General features: G+C 35.2%; 1 protein-coding gene across 1 annotated transcript; it reads left to right on the forward strand.

Annotated features, from left to right (window-relative positions):
* The first annotated feature begins 2,940 nt into the window (after window positions 1-2,940).
* LOC103930415 (spindle and kinetochore-associated protein 1 homolog) lies at window positions 2,941-7,426 on the forward strand. The gene is made up of 9 exons (XM_009339752.3): window positions 2,941-3,119; window positions 3,219-3,343; window positions 3,586-3,698; window positions 3,801-3,873; window positions 4,304-4,371; window positions 4,704-4,809; window positions 4,894-4,923; window positions 5,136-5,249; window positions 7,127-7,426. Exons 1-9 carry the CDS (start codon window positions 3,023-3,025, stop codon window positions 7,202-7,204), a joined length of 804 nt encoding a protein of 267 aa, XP_009338027.2. The 5' UTR covers window positions 2,941-3,022; the 3' UTR covers window positions 7,205-7,426.
* The last annotated feature ends 6,267 nt before the right edge of the window (window positions 7,427-13,693 follow it).

Here is a 13,693-nt window from a genome sequence, read left to right on the forward strand (position 1 = left end):
TCATTGTTCACTTGAGCGTTATGTCATGGGTTAATGGAGGTTTTCACGAAAAACCTAACAGATGTATGAAAGTGTCCCACCATTCTTACTTTAGCTGACACTGAAAAAACTTAATGTATGAAAGTTGAAAACTATAATACTTCAGGGTAGTAAAATGAGAATTACGATTATTTTACTATTAAAAAATGAAAAACAAAATTAAGTAAACTGCCCACGTAATGAGTTTCTTGTTTGAATGTTTTGATTTCAAAATATATTTTCAATTTACTATTTTATCCCTATTGATTAACTTGTTTTATTTTGACACCCTTAATAACATAGGGGTATTTTAAGGATATTTGAATGTTTCACCTGATTGGGGTTTAGGATGTTTCTTTATATATAGAGATTAAAATGATTTAATCGAAGTAGTCATAAAATGTAACTAAATCACATATTACATGATATGAGATGCATATATAAGGTGTCTAAAATGAATGCATCCTTGCCTTGAACAAACATGATACTTGAAGTACTAGTAACACCATTTCAACCTGTTCTAATGAGGTTGTAAACTGAATGTATGAATGTAATTGAGCAAACAGAAATTGCATTGCAGTGAGTAGACATGTAAATAGGTCGGGTTCATTAGGTTGGACCCGACCTGTTAAGTTAATGGGTCACCCACACCTAACCTGTTACGCTAATGAGTCACCTAAACCCAACTTGTGTAAGCTAATGGGTCATCCATTTTAGGGGTGGTAAGTACGATTACCGTACCAAAACCCATGTACCAATTACCATACCAAACTTTTGGTATGACAAAATCTATTACCATTACTGTGCCAAACTTTTGATATACCAAATTTCGGCATGCCAAATAATTCGGTTGGCATGGTATGGTAATGATAATTACCACTTTGTTTTGGACCATTCTTTTAGGCCAAAATCTGTTTTTTTTCTCTTTTTTTTTTTTCCAACCCAATTCAAGGGCCAAACTTGTTTTGGCCACTCCGTTTGGGTTTCTTATACTTTTTTATTTAATTATGAGAATTTTATAGAGATTTATTTAAGAAACAAGAAGTAAATAGATGGAAGAATTGCTGAAAGAATCCAAAATCCCTAAAAAAAAATAGTACAAAGATTCCTAAATTACATCTTTACATTCTTTAAAATTGTACAAAAATTAAATTAATAGACGAAGCCAAAGAGAAAGACATCTCAATTTGATGAAGAGAAGATGAGATGGACTCTAGAGAGATAAAGTCGCCGGAACTGGAGCAACAAAGATGAAGTCGGTGGCCAGATGAGTGAAAAGAGGAAAAGTCGCAGCGCAAGAAGGTTTAGGTTTTTTATTGAGAAAGTAGAGGTTAGAGGGTGAGATGATTGGATAAATAACTAGGAAAAAAAATATAAAGTGCATATAATGATAATAATATCTAAATATATATAAATGAATAAATAAATGATATAATATTAATAATAGTGGTACGGTATGGTATACCACTGGTAATGGTATTCAACCATTACCGTACCAAAAATGTATGGTACAGTACAAATACCGTACCATTACCAATGGTACAAATTTTTTGGCACAACTTTGGTATGGTACGGTTGGTAATTTGGTTAGTATGGTAATTTGACAAAAAATTCATCCCCTAATCCGTTTCACCATTAACACCCGTTAACAATTTCTTTTTGTTTTTGTTTAATTTTACATTTCCATAGATAGTACATATATCTTAATCAAGATTTCAAGCATGGAGGTCCAACATATTTAGAAGTACCCCAAATATAAAGTTAATATGACTTGGTAATATTGGTATTATAAAACCTTGTAATCAAGTTACAACCCAAATTTCTAAATTCATCAAAGCTTGCACAACCTGGGCTTATTACCATTTTCTGCCATCCTCCTAGCGCGGTTCATCTATATTCAATTAATTGAAAAACTATCGAATTAATTGAAAAAAGATACCAATTTTAATTGAATTCAAATGCATGATTATAATCATGGTGAATTGAATTCAAATGAAGCAAAAGAACAAACCCAATAGAAAACAAAACAAAACAAGTTAAGCTGCAAAGAAAGCAAAACAAGCCGTAAAGAAAAACGACGCACAGAATCTGAAGGTTTCAAACTTTCAATTGACATTGATAGCACACAACATGGACAGAACAGCCAGCCGCCTCTCAAAAGCACCGGAAATAGAAAAATTATTGAGTAACGGAGCTTCAAGAGAGAGAGAGAGAGAGTGGATGAAGAGTAGATAGAGAGACTAGAAAGCAAAACGCTCTCAGCGGAGTGCGTGAGACAAAGAGTCAGCGATGTTTTTTTTTTTTTTTTTTTTTTTTTAAGATTATTGAAATTACACAAAACATCCTTGGTAACGGGTGGTAATGGATGCTAACGGGTTTTGCAGGTTGAACCAAAGTGATTTGTTATTTAACAGGTTCATCCGTTAAGCATTCACCCAAATACTAATTTTAACGTTTTTTTTTTTTTTTTTTTTTTTGTTTTTTTTTTTTTTAAGATTATTGAAATTACACAAAACATCCTCGGTAACGGGTGGTAATGGATGCTAACGGGTTTTGCGGGTTGAACCTAAGTGATTTGTTATTTAACAAGTTCATCCGTTAAGCATTCACCCAAATACTAATTTTAACGCATGAGTCAAGTCAGATTAACGGGTCAGGTCTAGCCGTGAGGTTCTAAAGGCAACTAAGCCAACACTAAATTCCTACATAAATTTGACAAAAAAAAAAAAAAATTCCCGCATAAATTGAAAAAATTTGAGTTACAAAAACAACAACAGATTTTTCAATTTTTGCTGCTCAAGTTGGGTTATCAGATTGAGGTGGGCTAGAGAACTGGGCCTGGAGGCTTGGGCCTTGAGCGTAGCGGGTAGGCAGTAGTTTCAAGCTTTTCGGTACACATTTTCCCGCTAAAACAGTTTCCCCAAATTAAAAAACAAAAAACTCAAGATTTTCCGATCCAACAGAGAGATTGAAAGTTTCTGAAGAGAGGTAGAGAGAGAACGAGATGGAGGTAAAGACAGCAGGGGCGTCGTTGGATTCGGTTATCTCAGGGTTCAACCGTCGGATCGCGGAGCTTCAAGATCTCGTCATTGCGCGAAACGGTAAGACCCGACCCGACCCATCTCCTCCGCCTGCAACTGCTTCATCCAATTCTTGTAATCATAGTTGTCCGCATAACCTCTGAATTGTTCATGTGGCAGTGTACCCGGCGAGCAGCGTCACCGATTTGTCGGCCGTCGACGCGGTCGTGAAGGCCATGGAGCTTCAGGTTCAGGCCATCAAGGACCGCTTGCGTGATGAAACCCTAGCCATCCCTAAAGCTAAAGTACTCTCTCTCTCTCTCTCAAGTTTGGGGAAATTAGTTCAAATGTTTGTTGAGCTTAGGATGTGTTTGGCAACTAGGAAAATTCAAGTTACAAAATTAAATTTTTTATCCACCAAATGGGAAAGTGAAAGAATCAATTTTGATCATTAGGGCAGGCGATAATTTACTTAATTAATCCTGGAACATGTTTTGCTTGTTGAAATTTCGGCGAATTGTACTTTGATGTTGTAATGTGATGGCAGAAACTCGTCGATGCCGCGCTGAAGCAGCAAAAGAAATTGCAGGACATGTCAGTTTATGTGCCCTCGCATGTTCCCGAAAGAATGTCGATGTTGAATTTGGATACTAATAAGTGGTAAGACAAGTTTCTCATGCATCCATGGATTAAGCATTGTTTATTTGAGTCTCTTACATTGTTTGTATTTGGTAGGTAGAGATTTATGTTTGTGTATTTCAGTTTGTTTCCAGAAGGAACTCAACAAAATACCGGTTCCTTCAAGCTTGAGGAAGAGCCTGCTGCTCTACCTAAGGTAAGAAATGCTCTCTACGCACACACAGATGCGCACACTACTTGTGCACAGCCAATGCAATCAATAAGGAACAAGGGATGTCCGCAACATATATTGTAATCGAGAATTTGTGATGTGCAGCAAAACTTCGAATATTCTTTGAAGAATCATGTCCTTGTTCTTGTTCGTGCACTTATTTGGATGATTAATTTCTTACTATTTCTTAAAGAATGACCCTTTTCTTCAAACTATTGCTTGGTAGTACTATCATACTAATATTGCAATATTACATATGCCTTGTCTTTCTTTCATAACTCGAGAATTGATGTGCGGAAAACTATTTCTGTATCAGTTATATGGCTAGCTTGTTCTGGAACTGTCATTAGTTATATGTTGGAGATACAGTAGCTACAGGATAATCACTTGTTCTTTCTGTTTTTGTTAATTTCAGGAGAAAAAGGGACGTTCCCCTCCACCATTGTGGTTTATAACTGCTGAAGAGCTGGATTCTTTGTCGGGGTGAGTGGGTTGAATTTTCTTTCTTAATTTATCTTACTTTATTTGATAAGACTTAAGCGTGAGTCCCATGTCCACTGTGTGCTTTTGCACAACAACTTTTACCTCATTGAAGAATGTTCCGGCCCTTTATAAGCTCCAGAACTCTTTCCACCTGCAGTATGATACTATGGCTCACATATTATGATCCTGAAGGTTTTCAGCTTGCTATGTAACTTTCTTTCTGTTGCCTTAGCATATAGGAGAATATGATAGCTAGGACTCAAATGAAAGGTGATACATATTGGATAATCCGATTTTGTCTCCTAATTCTTTCCCCAATTTTCGAATCACAGGTACATGAGGGGAAGGCTTACAGTAGAGAAGATCAATGCAGCTATTAATGACATGGTGACATATGCAGAAGCAAACGCTCAGCTGATATTTGCCCCAAAGAAGAAGGTTTGCATTCTGTCTCTCTGAGTCTTTGGTTTGTACATGACGCTATTGCACACGTCTGACTCTGGTTTACCAATCATCATGCAGGTAGCAGGAGATCTTTGGGAAAAGGCACTGGTAAGTGAACTTAACCAGGTTATATGTTTTAAATTGTCTGGGGGGGGTTTTGTTGGTGGCCAATAGCATGGGTTACAAAGTGGGAGGTAGCTCTCTCTCATCATATAAGCGTCTCCATCCTTGGTGAAGGTGTCGTATCCTTGAGCATCGCATGTAACTGTTGATTTATGCATTAGTATTCAGTTCCCAACTTCCCACCATAAAATATGCAGGAAATGAGGGACATTGCAATGACAGAAGGAATAAGGGGAAAACACTTCTTTCTCGAAACTGACATGAAAGGACCAACCTTGAAGCCTGACAATACTGGAAAAGCAATACTAACTGTAAGCTCGTGCCTTGCCTTTTTTTCTTTCAAACTTTTATGATTTTAGAAACTGAAAAAGAAGTTAGGGCAGAAATATCGTAGTGCAATTAAAGAAAACTTCACCTGTTTTTGGCATAACTTTAAGTAAATAGTATACATTTACCTTCCCATGCTTCATGAACTCTAAACAGATTATTTCATGTATTGGTTAAATAATCCCGGTAATTATTTCAAACCTGATGTGCTTGGTTTCAGTGGGAATTTCATCCTAAAAGTAGTTTTAGTGTACTTGTGCTACTGTTGGTTTTACATACACCTGACATTCATGTCGTTTTTGTGACATACCCGATATCTTAACGGGTCGTGTCGTGTAACACCCGTTAAAGTAAATGGTAATATGACCTGACCCGAAATCAACCCATTAATCTTATCAAATAATATGACCCGATCCACTACCCAATAAGGAAAATATATTTTAAATCAATAAATAATGAAAATAGAAAACATAATTTGACCCCAAAAAAATTGAAAACATAATCCTAAATTTGTATATGTGTGTCACCTTGTCATGTAAATATTACTTCAAAACATAAAAACAACATTTGTCTTTTAAGTATTACATACCCCAACATATGAGTATAATAAAAAATATTAGTACATTACTACAAAATACCAAATGTTCAAGGATATGCAAAATGAAAGGAGTTACGTTTCAAGGTTGATGAAACCTTGCACCTTTTTTTACAATAAAACCCTTTAAATTTCATCAATCACCAAGGTAAATGATATTGGTTTATTTTGAACTCCCTTAAAAATACTATTCATGAGGGTTTGTATGGTTTTAAAAATTCAAAAGACGATGTACCCATCCTCAAAGCGTAGAGGATGCGATTACGAGGGTTTGCATATTATTTCATCTTTTTCGCACTTGTAAATTAATTATTATATTTTTTTTTTCGATGTGTTTTGTATTTTTAAATTACTTGATATTTTTATTTTTAATGTGTTTTATAATTTTTTTAATCTCACTCCTTGCCTATAGTATACTATAAAAATAAATAAAACTTAAAATTTTTGAAATTTATATAGAATAATAATACAATAATACATATTTTAATATACACTATATACAAATACAATATGGCTAAAGTTTTTTATAGTAAGTTTTTTTAAGTAGTTTAAAAATTTAAAATTATCAAAATAACTTTTTTCTTAACGTATCGAAACAGATTATTCGCATGTCACTCTTGTATTTTAATATACACTATATACATATACAATATGGCTATTGTATTTTATAGTAAGTTTTTTTTATGTAGTTTAAAAAATTAAAATTATCAAAATAACTTTTTTCATAACGTGACGAAACAGATTATCTGCATGTCACTCTCATGTAAACCTGTTAAAGACCTGGTATTAACGGGTTCTTATTATGTAATCCGATAACAACCCAACTAGTTATCATGTCGACTTGAAACCAGTTATTTTCGTGTCGTTTACATGTCGTGTTAACAAGTCCTATAAGAAATTGCCAGGTCTAGTTTTACATAGGTCAAAGTTCTGTTTTTGTAGTTAATTGTTTAAACTCTATGATGCTTATGAAATGCTTTCAAGATTAGCATGAAGCTTTACTATCTCCTTCATAAACTTCCTATCACGTTTCTGTTATCTTTTCCGTTGGCAAATCGAGTTAGCCAGTCCTGCGTGTAGAATATAGCGGGAGTATGATATAGTTAATGATCTCATTTCTCCTCTAACAAGGAGGTCCTAAGTTCGAATAACTGATTAAAAAAGAGTTTTTGTGCTATATATTTACTTGAATGATGATGACTAAGGTTTTGTGATGGCATTTCTCTTTTTCATTCCATTTTCCTTGGACATTTTGCTGCTGCACAGGTCCTTCGTCACCTTGGTCGTGTAAGCGAGACACGTATCGGGCCTCATCGAGTGATCATTCTATTGAAGCGTCCTTGACAGGGCCTGCATCATGGTTTGGTTCTCAATCATTTTGGTTTTTGATTAAAAAAAATTCAAGTTCTTGCTTTGCATCGTGTGTAAATGGCAAGAAGATTTGGCTCATGTTGTCGCTTTTGAGGCTATATAGTCGAGTGTATCTCTTAAAGTTAAACTATTAAAAAATTTAGACATGTATTATTGTATTATTATTCTATATAAGTTAGGAAAATTTAAGTTTTATTTATTTTTACAAGAGAGTTTCTTATAATAATTGCTAGGATAAATTTTACTTGACTTGTTCAAAATTCAAATCAACTCGTATAGGCGCAAAAAAAAAATAATTTAATTTTAGAGTCAACAACCTAACAAAGTTTTTTCCTTTCTTTCATGCAGTCATACTTAGATATGTTTTATGTTCTTAAAAGTGAGATTAAAACATTATAAAACACATTGAAAAATAAAATATCAAAGCAACATAAAAATACCAACTTTTTTTTTTTGAGAAATAAAATTACTGACTGAAAAATACCAAACACATTAAAGAAATTATAATAATTAATTTACAAGTGCAAAAAATGTAAAGGCATAAGCAAACATTTGTGACCGCATCCTCTACGCTTGGAGATGGGTATATCGTTGTTTGAATTTTTAAAACTCTACAAATCCTCGTGAATAGTATTTTTAGAGGAGTTCATAATAATTAATGTCCAAATGTGAAAAGAGTGGAAGAATATATAAACGCTCATGATTGTATGCTCCACGCGTAAACGATGGTTACATTGTCGTGTAGATATTTAAAACCTTCCAAACCCTCATGAATAGTGTTTTTTATTTGAGTGCAAACTTACATTATTGCAAAAGTGGGAACAAGGCAACAAACATTTACATTCACTTGTAATGACAAGCTTTACAACTTTTGTAAATAGGTTTAACTCTAAAATTTGAAACCAAAATCCATAAACCTTAAATCTGTATTTAACTGTCAATTGTTGTTTACGCTTTATTTTCCCATCGAATTTTGTTTTTCATATTTTCTTTTTCAAAACAACATCTTTAAGCAGATGTAGAAAAATGAACAATTCAGATCATTAATATCACGTTTTGATATTTATGGTTAATTGAAATATGAGTCAATGTTATATAGTTTCTAGAGACTTTATAAACTCCGAGCAATTTTTTCACTAACGATAAAACTCCGAATATAATATCTATGATCTGAACTGTTCATCTTACTACATATTCTAAATGATCATGTTTGAAAAAAAAACAAAAACAAAATTTGTTGTGCAAAATAGAGGGTAAATATAATTGACAATCAACGGTTAAATTTCGATCTATAGTTAGGTGATACGAGTTTATATATATTCATACTTCTATGTTAATATTAACGAGTCAAGTTCGAATCGGGTCATATTACCAGTTCATTTTAATGGATGTTACACGACACGACCCGTTAAGATATTGAGTATGACAGGAAAACGACACGAATATGAAAAACACGACATGAATATGAAAAACACGACACGAATGTTAAGCTGCGTGTTATAACTCAAGACCCACTCATTCAATAAAATCGTGGTGGTTTGATTCAAAATTGACTCACAATTTTGAGTGTGCGAGTTAGTTCATATAAATTAAATTTCATGCAAGTTCTGATGTTAACAGCCTGTGTCTAAAATTGTCTACTAGTTCGTGATGTAAAAGGAGACCCTAAAGAATTTTGTTATTTAAGAAATTTCATGAGAGGTCTTAAGTTCGACTTTCGTAAATGAAAAATTAGAAGAACATTGAATACTTCGCTACTTTATTCATTCTTTAGGGTTTACAATATATAGGCACATGACTTATCAAGGAAAGTAATTACAAAAGATAAGGAAACCAAATCCTAAAGATTACCAATCATAATCCTATCTAAAATAGAACTCCAAGAATATTTACAATTAAGACTCAAATTAACACTCCTCCTCAAGTTGATGCATAGATATAATACATGCCCAACTTGATAATTGAGTCTTGGAAAACCTTACTAGATACTACATGATTAAGAACATCAGCCAACTACTCTTCTGAACTCACATACAGTATAGACACAATCTTCTTTTCAAGATTTTGCTTGACAAAGTGTCGATCAATCTCCACATGCTTTGTTCGATCATGTTGTACCGGATTATCAGCTGTCTCCCATGCAAATTTATTCTCACAATATAACTCTATAGCTATATTTGGTTCAAAACCAAGATATCTCAAAAGTTTACGTAACTAAAGAAGTTCACATATTTAGTGTGTCATACCTCTATACTTTGCTTCCGCAAACGACCTTGACACCACTTTATGCTTCTTACTACGCCATGTAACCAAATTACCTCCAACAAATGTACAATACCTTGATGTAGATTGTCTGTCAGTAACATTACCAGCCCAATTTGCATCTGTAAACTATTAACCTTTAGATGTCCATGTTTTCCACAAAGTATTCCTTTCCTAAGTGCACACCGTGATTATGTCTTATTGGCAATTTATAATTACTTGCACCAATATCAGGATTAATTGTATTATCATTTAAAATACTTGCCTCTTGGATATTTCGAGGAGATGGAACAGGCACTACAGGATCAGAGATAGAGAGAGGGTACTACAAACATACTTGGTAATTTAGCATATTCTTGTTGAACTAGGTTGTACTGTTTGATGGGAGCTTGATGAATTGGGCGATACAGTTCGGTACGATACAGCCAAACTGGGCGGTACTCTTCGATAGAACTTTATCGATCTAGGCTTGGGTCTTCGGTAGGGCTCTACTGAATATCTTTGATTTTTTCGATGGCAACCTGCCAAAATGGGTTGCCTGGTTCAGTGGGTTCGGTAGGCTTATGCCAAAATGCAGAAAAAAAATCCAAGAAAGACATAGCACAATGCATAAGATCAAGCTTACTATGATGAGCTTTCTAAATATGAACATAGACCACATAACCAAAGATCTGAGGTGACAAACTATTTTGAGTAAGCTCCTAAAGTGATGTTCGATAATTTAAGACTCGAGAAGGCATATGGTTCATAACATAAATTGTATGTACAACAACATTAGGGTAGAAACGTTAGGGAGCAGATGCACCAATAAGCAAAGCACAAGCTATCTCAGGATATGATGATTCTTCCCTTCCGCCACTCCATTTTGTTGTGGGCTATGTGGACAGGTAGTTTCGTGAACAATCTCATGATCTTGTAGAAACCAAGATAATTTAGAATTTATGTACTCTCCACCATTGTTAGAACACAAAACTTTAATATTAGAAGAATATTGAATTTTACCATCTAACGAAACAGACGAAACACATCACAAATCTCACTTTTATTTTTCCACACATACAACCACTTCATACGGGTGCAATCATCCACGAAAGTAATGAACCACTTAATTCCCGAAGTAGTACTAACAAGGGAAGGCCCCCACACATTAAAGTGTACTAGCGCAAACGGAAAAGACCCTTTATTCATACTTGAAGAGAATGAAGCATGATCACTTTTGGCTAAAATACATACTTCACACTTCATTCTGAGTCTTCAATTCCACTAAACAAATCATTTACATACGTTTCAAATAGCCAAATGATGCATGCCCCAAACGACGATGCTACAACAATACCTTCTGTAAATTACTGTTTTGCAATGCACATACCAAATTAGCTCTTTCAGGAACCCATATTATCCAACCTCTATTTGTCATTGTAGTAACACACGGCTTCAAAACAAGGACTACACACAAGGCCTACTAGCAGCAAAATACTCTTACACGGCGCTGCAATTACTTGACACAGCAGTTGCAAACGAGACAAGGCGCCACTCACGGAAGAAAAAAAGCAATAACACTAATTACAACAGTTCAGAATACGACGACCAGCAAATCAAAAAAGAAGTTTGTTTCCAGCGATGCAAGTCAGACAGCAGCCAAGGAACCCGCGCTGCTAGTCATACAACAGCCAAGAAACCCAAGCTGCAATTCACACGGTTCTCGTTCCAAAATTGCAATTCACACGTCAGAGCAGCAGACTATCCTCCAATTGCTTAAGCACAGCAATAATTCATGTCAAAATGAAAAACAAAAAATTGAAAGTAAGAAGTCAAGGCAACAATTGAAAACTTCAACTGCCACCAAGAATCCACGCTGCAATCCAGACAAAAGGCACAAAATCCAAGATGCTACATTCCACACGGCACAGCCAGAAGCCAATACATGGCACGACCAAATTGTTACAGTACAGCAACTGAACACAGTACACAAGGTGCTGCTGTGGGCACGGCACTAAAACAATATTGCTACTAAATGCGTAGCAATTATACACGGAAGGAAACCAAGCTCTTGCTGCTAAGAAGAAATAAGCTTCGTTACTTTATTTATAGTTTATGGTTTATAATAGAGTGAAGTGCCGATTTAGTCTTTAATTATCATCTCAATAAAAATTAGATTCTGAATTATTTTTTTCGGTAAAATGTCCTTAAATTCATTAAAAATTGCTAATTACATCCCTATTATTATATTCATGTTGTAGCCTATTTTATCTGACAAAGGGAATAGGGTCGGCAGCAAGGGTAGAGAAATTGAGAGAGATGTGTTTGTAGAATTGTAGGGGAATGTGTGTGTTATCCTTCCTACATAGTGCCTTTATTTATAGTAGTAAAAGGAGAGAAGAAATTCCTTCATCCCTAAAGAATACAAGTTGTAATAGGAAAGGATAACTAGAATCAAATCTAATCAAAGATTTACACAGTGACACTTAAACTAGGAAAGTTTACAACACTCCCCCTTGAGTGTGTAAATACTCAAGGTAGATTTAGCATCATGCAGAAGTTGAGGAAGTTGACTCGTCGGCACTGATTCTAAGGAACAACACTTATTCTCAATAAGGTAGGAACTTGCATAAGTAAATGAGTCTCACTAAAAAACCCTAAGGCTATGAGTCTAAGGAAAAATGCATGAGAAATGCAAAGTCAAAAGAACGTCTATGAGATGTCATCAGGGATATGACCAGCCCAAGGTGGGTGCCTCGTTAAAACCTAGTTAGGTAGCAAAAACCCAGTGGGAAAAATGCTTCTAATCGTAGGGAAAAAGAGTACATTAAGATCAAGCAAGTATCTTCAGGATACTCCCCCTAAGTATGACACAGTTCCAAAGAGAAATAGCAATGTTACAACTCAAAAAGTTTACGCATACCAATTCCATGAAAAAAATTCTAAAACAATGTCTTCGGCAGTGATTTGGTGAAGAGTTCGGCCAGATTGTCTTGTGAACGGATTTGTGTGACTTCAATCTTTTGATGCTCTTGTTGTTGATGTGAAAAAAAGAACTTCGACGCAATGTGCTTGGTGTTGTCTCCTTTGATGTAACCTTTCTTAAGCTATTCGATGCATGATGTGTTGTCTTCGAAGATCGTCGTCAGGACATCAACGGCGAGATAGAGATCGCAAGAGCTTCAAATTTGGCCACTACTGCTCTCAACCAAAAGCATTCATTAGTTGCTTCATGTAAGGCGAAAATTTCAGCATGGTTAGACGAAGTGGTAACTAAGGTCTATTTAGTTGACCTCCAAGAGATTGCAGTGCCAACAACGATAAAGACATAACCCATTTGAGAATGCGCCTTGTGCGGATCAGATTTTATCCTCATTAAAGTGACGCAACACCTTCTGGGTGTAGTTCGATTGATGTACTAGGATTCTATATGAACAATGCTCTATCTCAAGATCGAGACAGTATCGAGTCTTACCTAGATCTTTCATCTTAAGTTCCGACTTCAGGTGCGTGACAGTTCTCGTGAGCTCTTCAGGAGTTCCAATGAGATTCATGTCATCGACATATACTGCAACAATCACAAATCCAGAATGTGACTTCTTAATAAACACACAAGGTAATAGTTCATTGTTCATATATCCCTGACTAGTCAAATACTCACCCAAACGGTTATACTACAGTCTTCCGGATTGCTTCAAACAATAGAGTGAATGCCTTAACCGAATTGAGAGTGTGTTCTGGGGCTTGGTAATATTTGAACCAGTCAATGTAAGTCCTTTGGGAACTTTCATATAAATTTTCGTATCAAAATCCCCATAGAGATACACAGTTACTACGTTCATCAGCTGCATACTTAGTTTTTCGAAAACTACCAAACTGATGAGGTTGCGAAAAGTAATCACATCCATAATGGGTGAATAAGTTTTCTTATAGTTAATCCCGGGGTGTTGTGAGAAGCCTTGTGCAACAAGACGAGCTTTATAATGCACAATTTTGTTCTTCTCATTACGCTTCCGAACGAAAACCTATTTGTAGCCAATTGGCTTCATATGTGGAGGAGTAGGAGCTATAGGTCCAAACACCTTACGTTTCGCAATCGAATCGAGTTCGACTTGGATTACTTGTTTCCAGTTTAACCAATCATTTCTACGTCGACATTTATCAACGGAACGCAGTTCAATGTCATCGCTCAACATGATCTTAGTAGCTACTGCTAATGCA

The sequence above is a fragment of a genome, unplaced genomic scaffold (assembly GCF_019419815.1).
Source record: "Pyrus x bretschneideri cultivar Hongxiangsu unplaced genomic scaffold, Pyrus_bretschneideri_v1 Contig8, whole genome shotgun sequence".
NCBI lineage: Eukaryota > Viridiplantae > Streptophyta > Magnoliopsida > Rosales > Rosaceae > Pyrus > Pyrus x bretschneideri.

Bases quoted from the DNA above. Each gene is read 5' to 3' on its own strand.
- LOC103930415 (XM_009339752.3), top strand. From the start codon at position 3,023: ATGGAGGTAAAGACAGCAGGGGCGTCGTTGGATTCGGTTATCTCAGGG. The intron at 3,699-3,800 runs GTAAGACAAGTT...TGTGTATTTCAG, and splicing joins AATTTGGATACTAATAAGTG to TTTGTTTCCAGAAGGAACTC. The intron at 4,924-5,135 runs GTAAGTGAACTT...TAAAATATGCAG, and splicing joins ATCTTTGGGAAAAGGCACTG to GAAATGAGGGACATTGCAAT.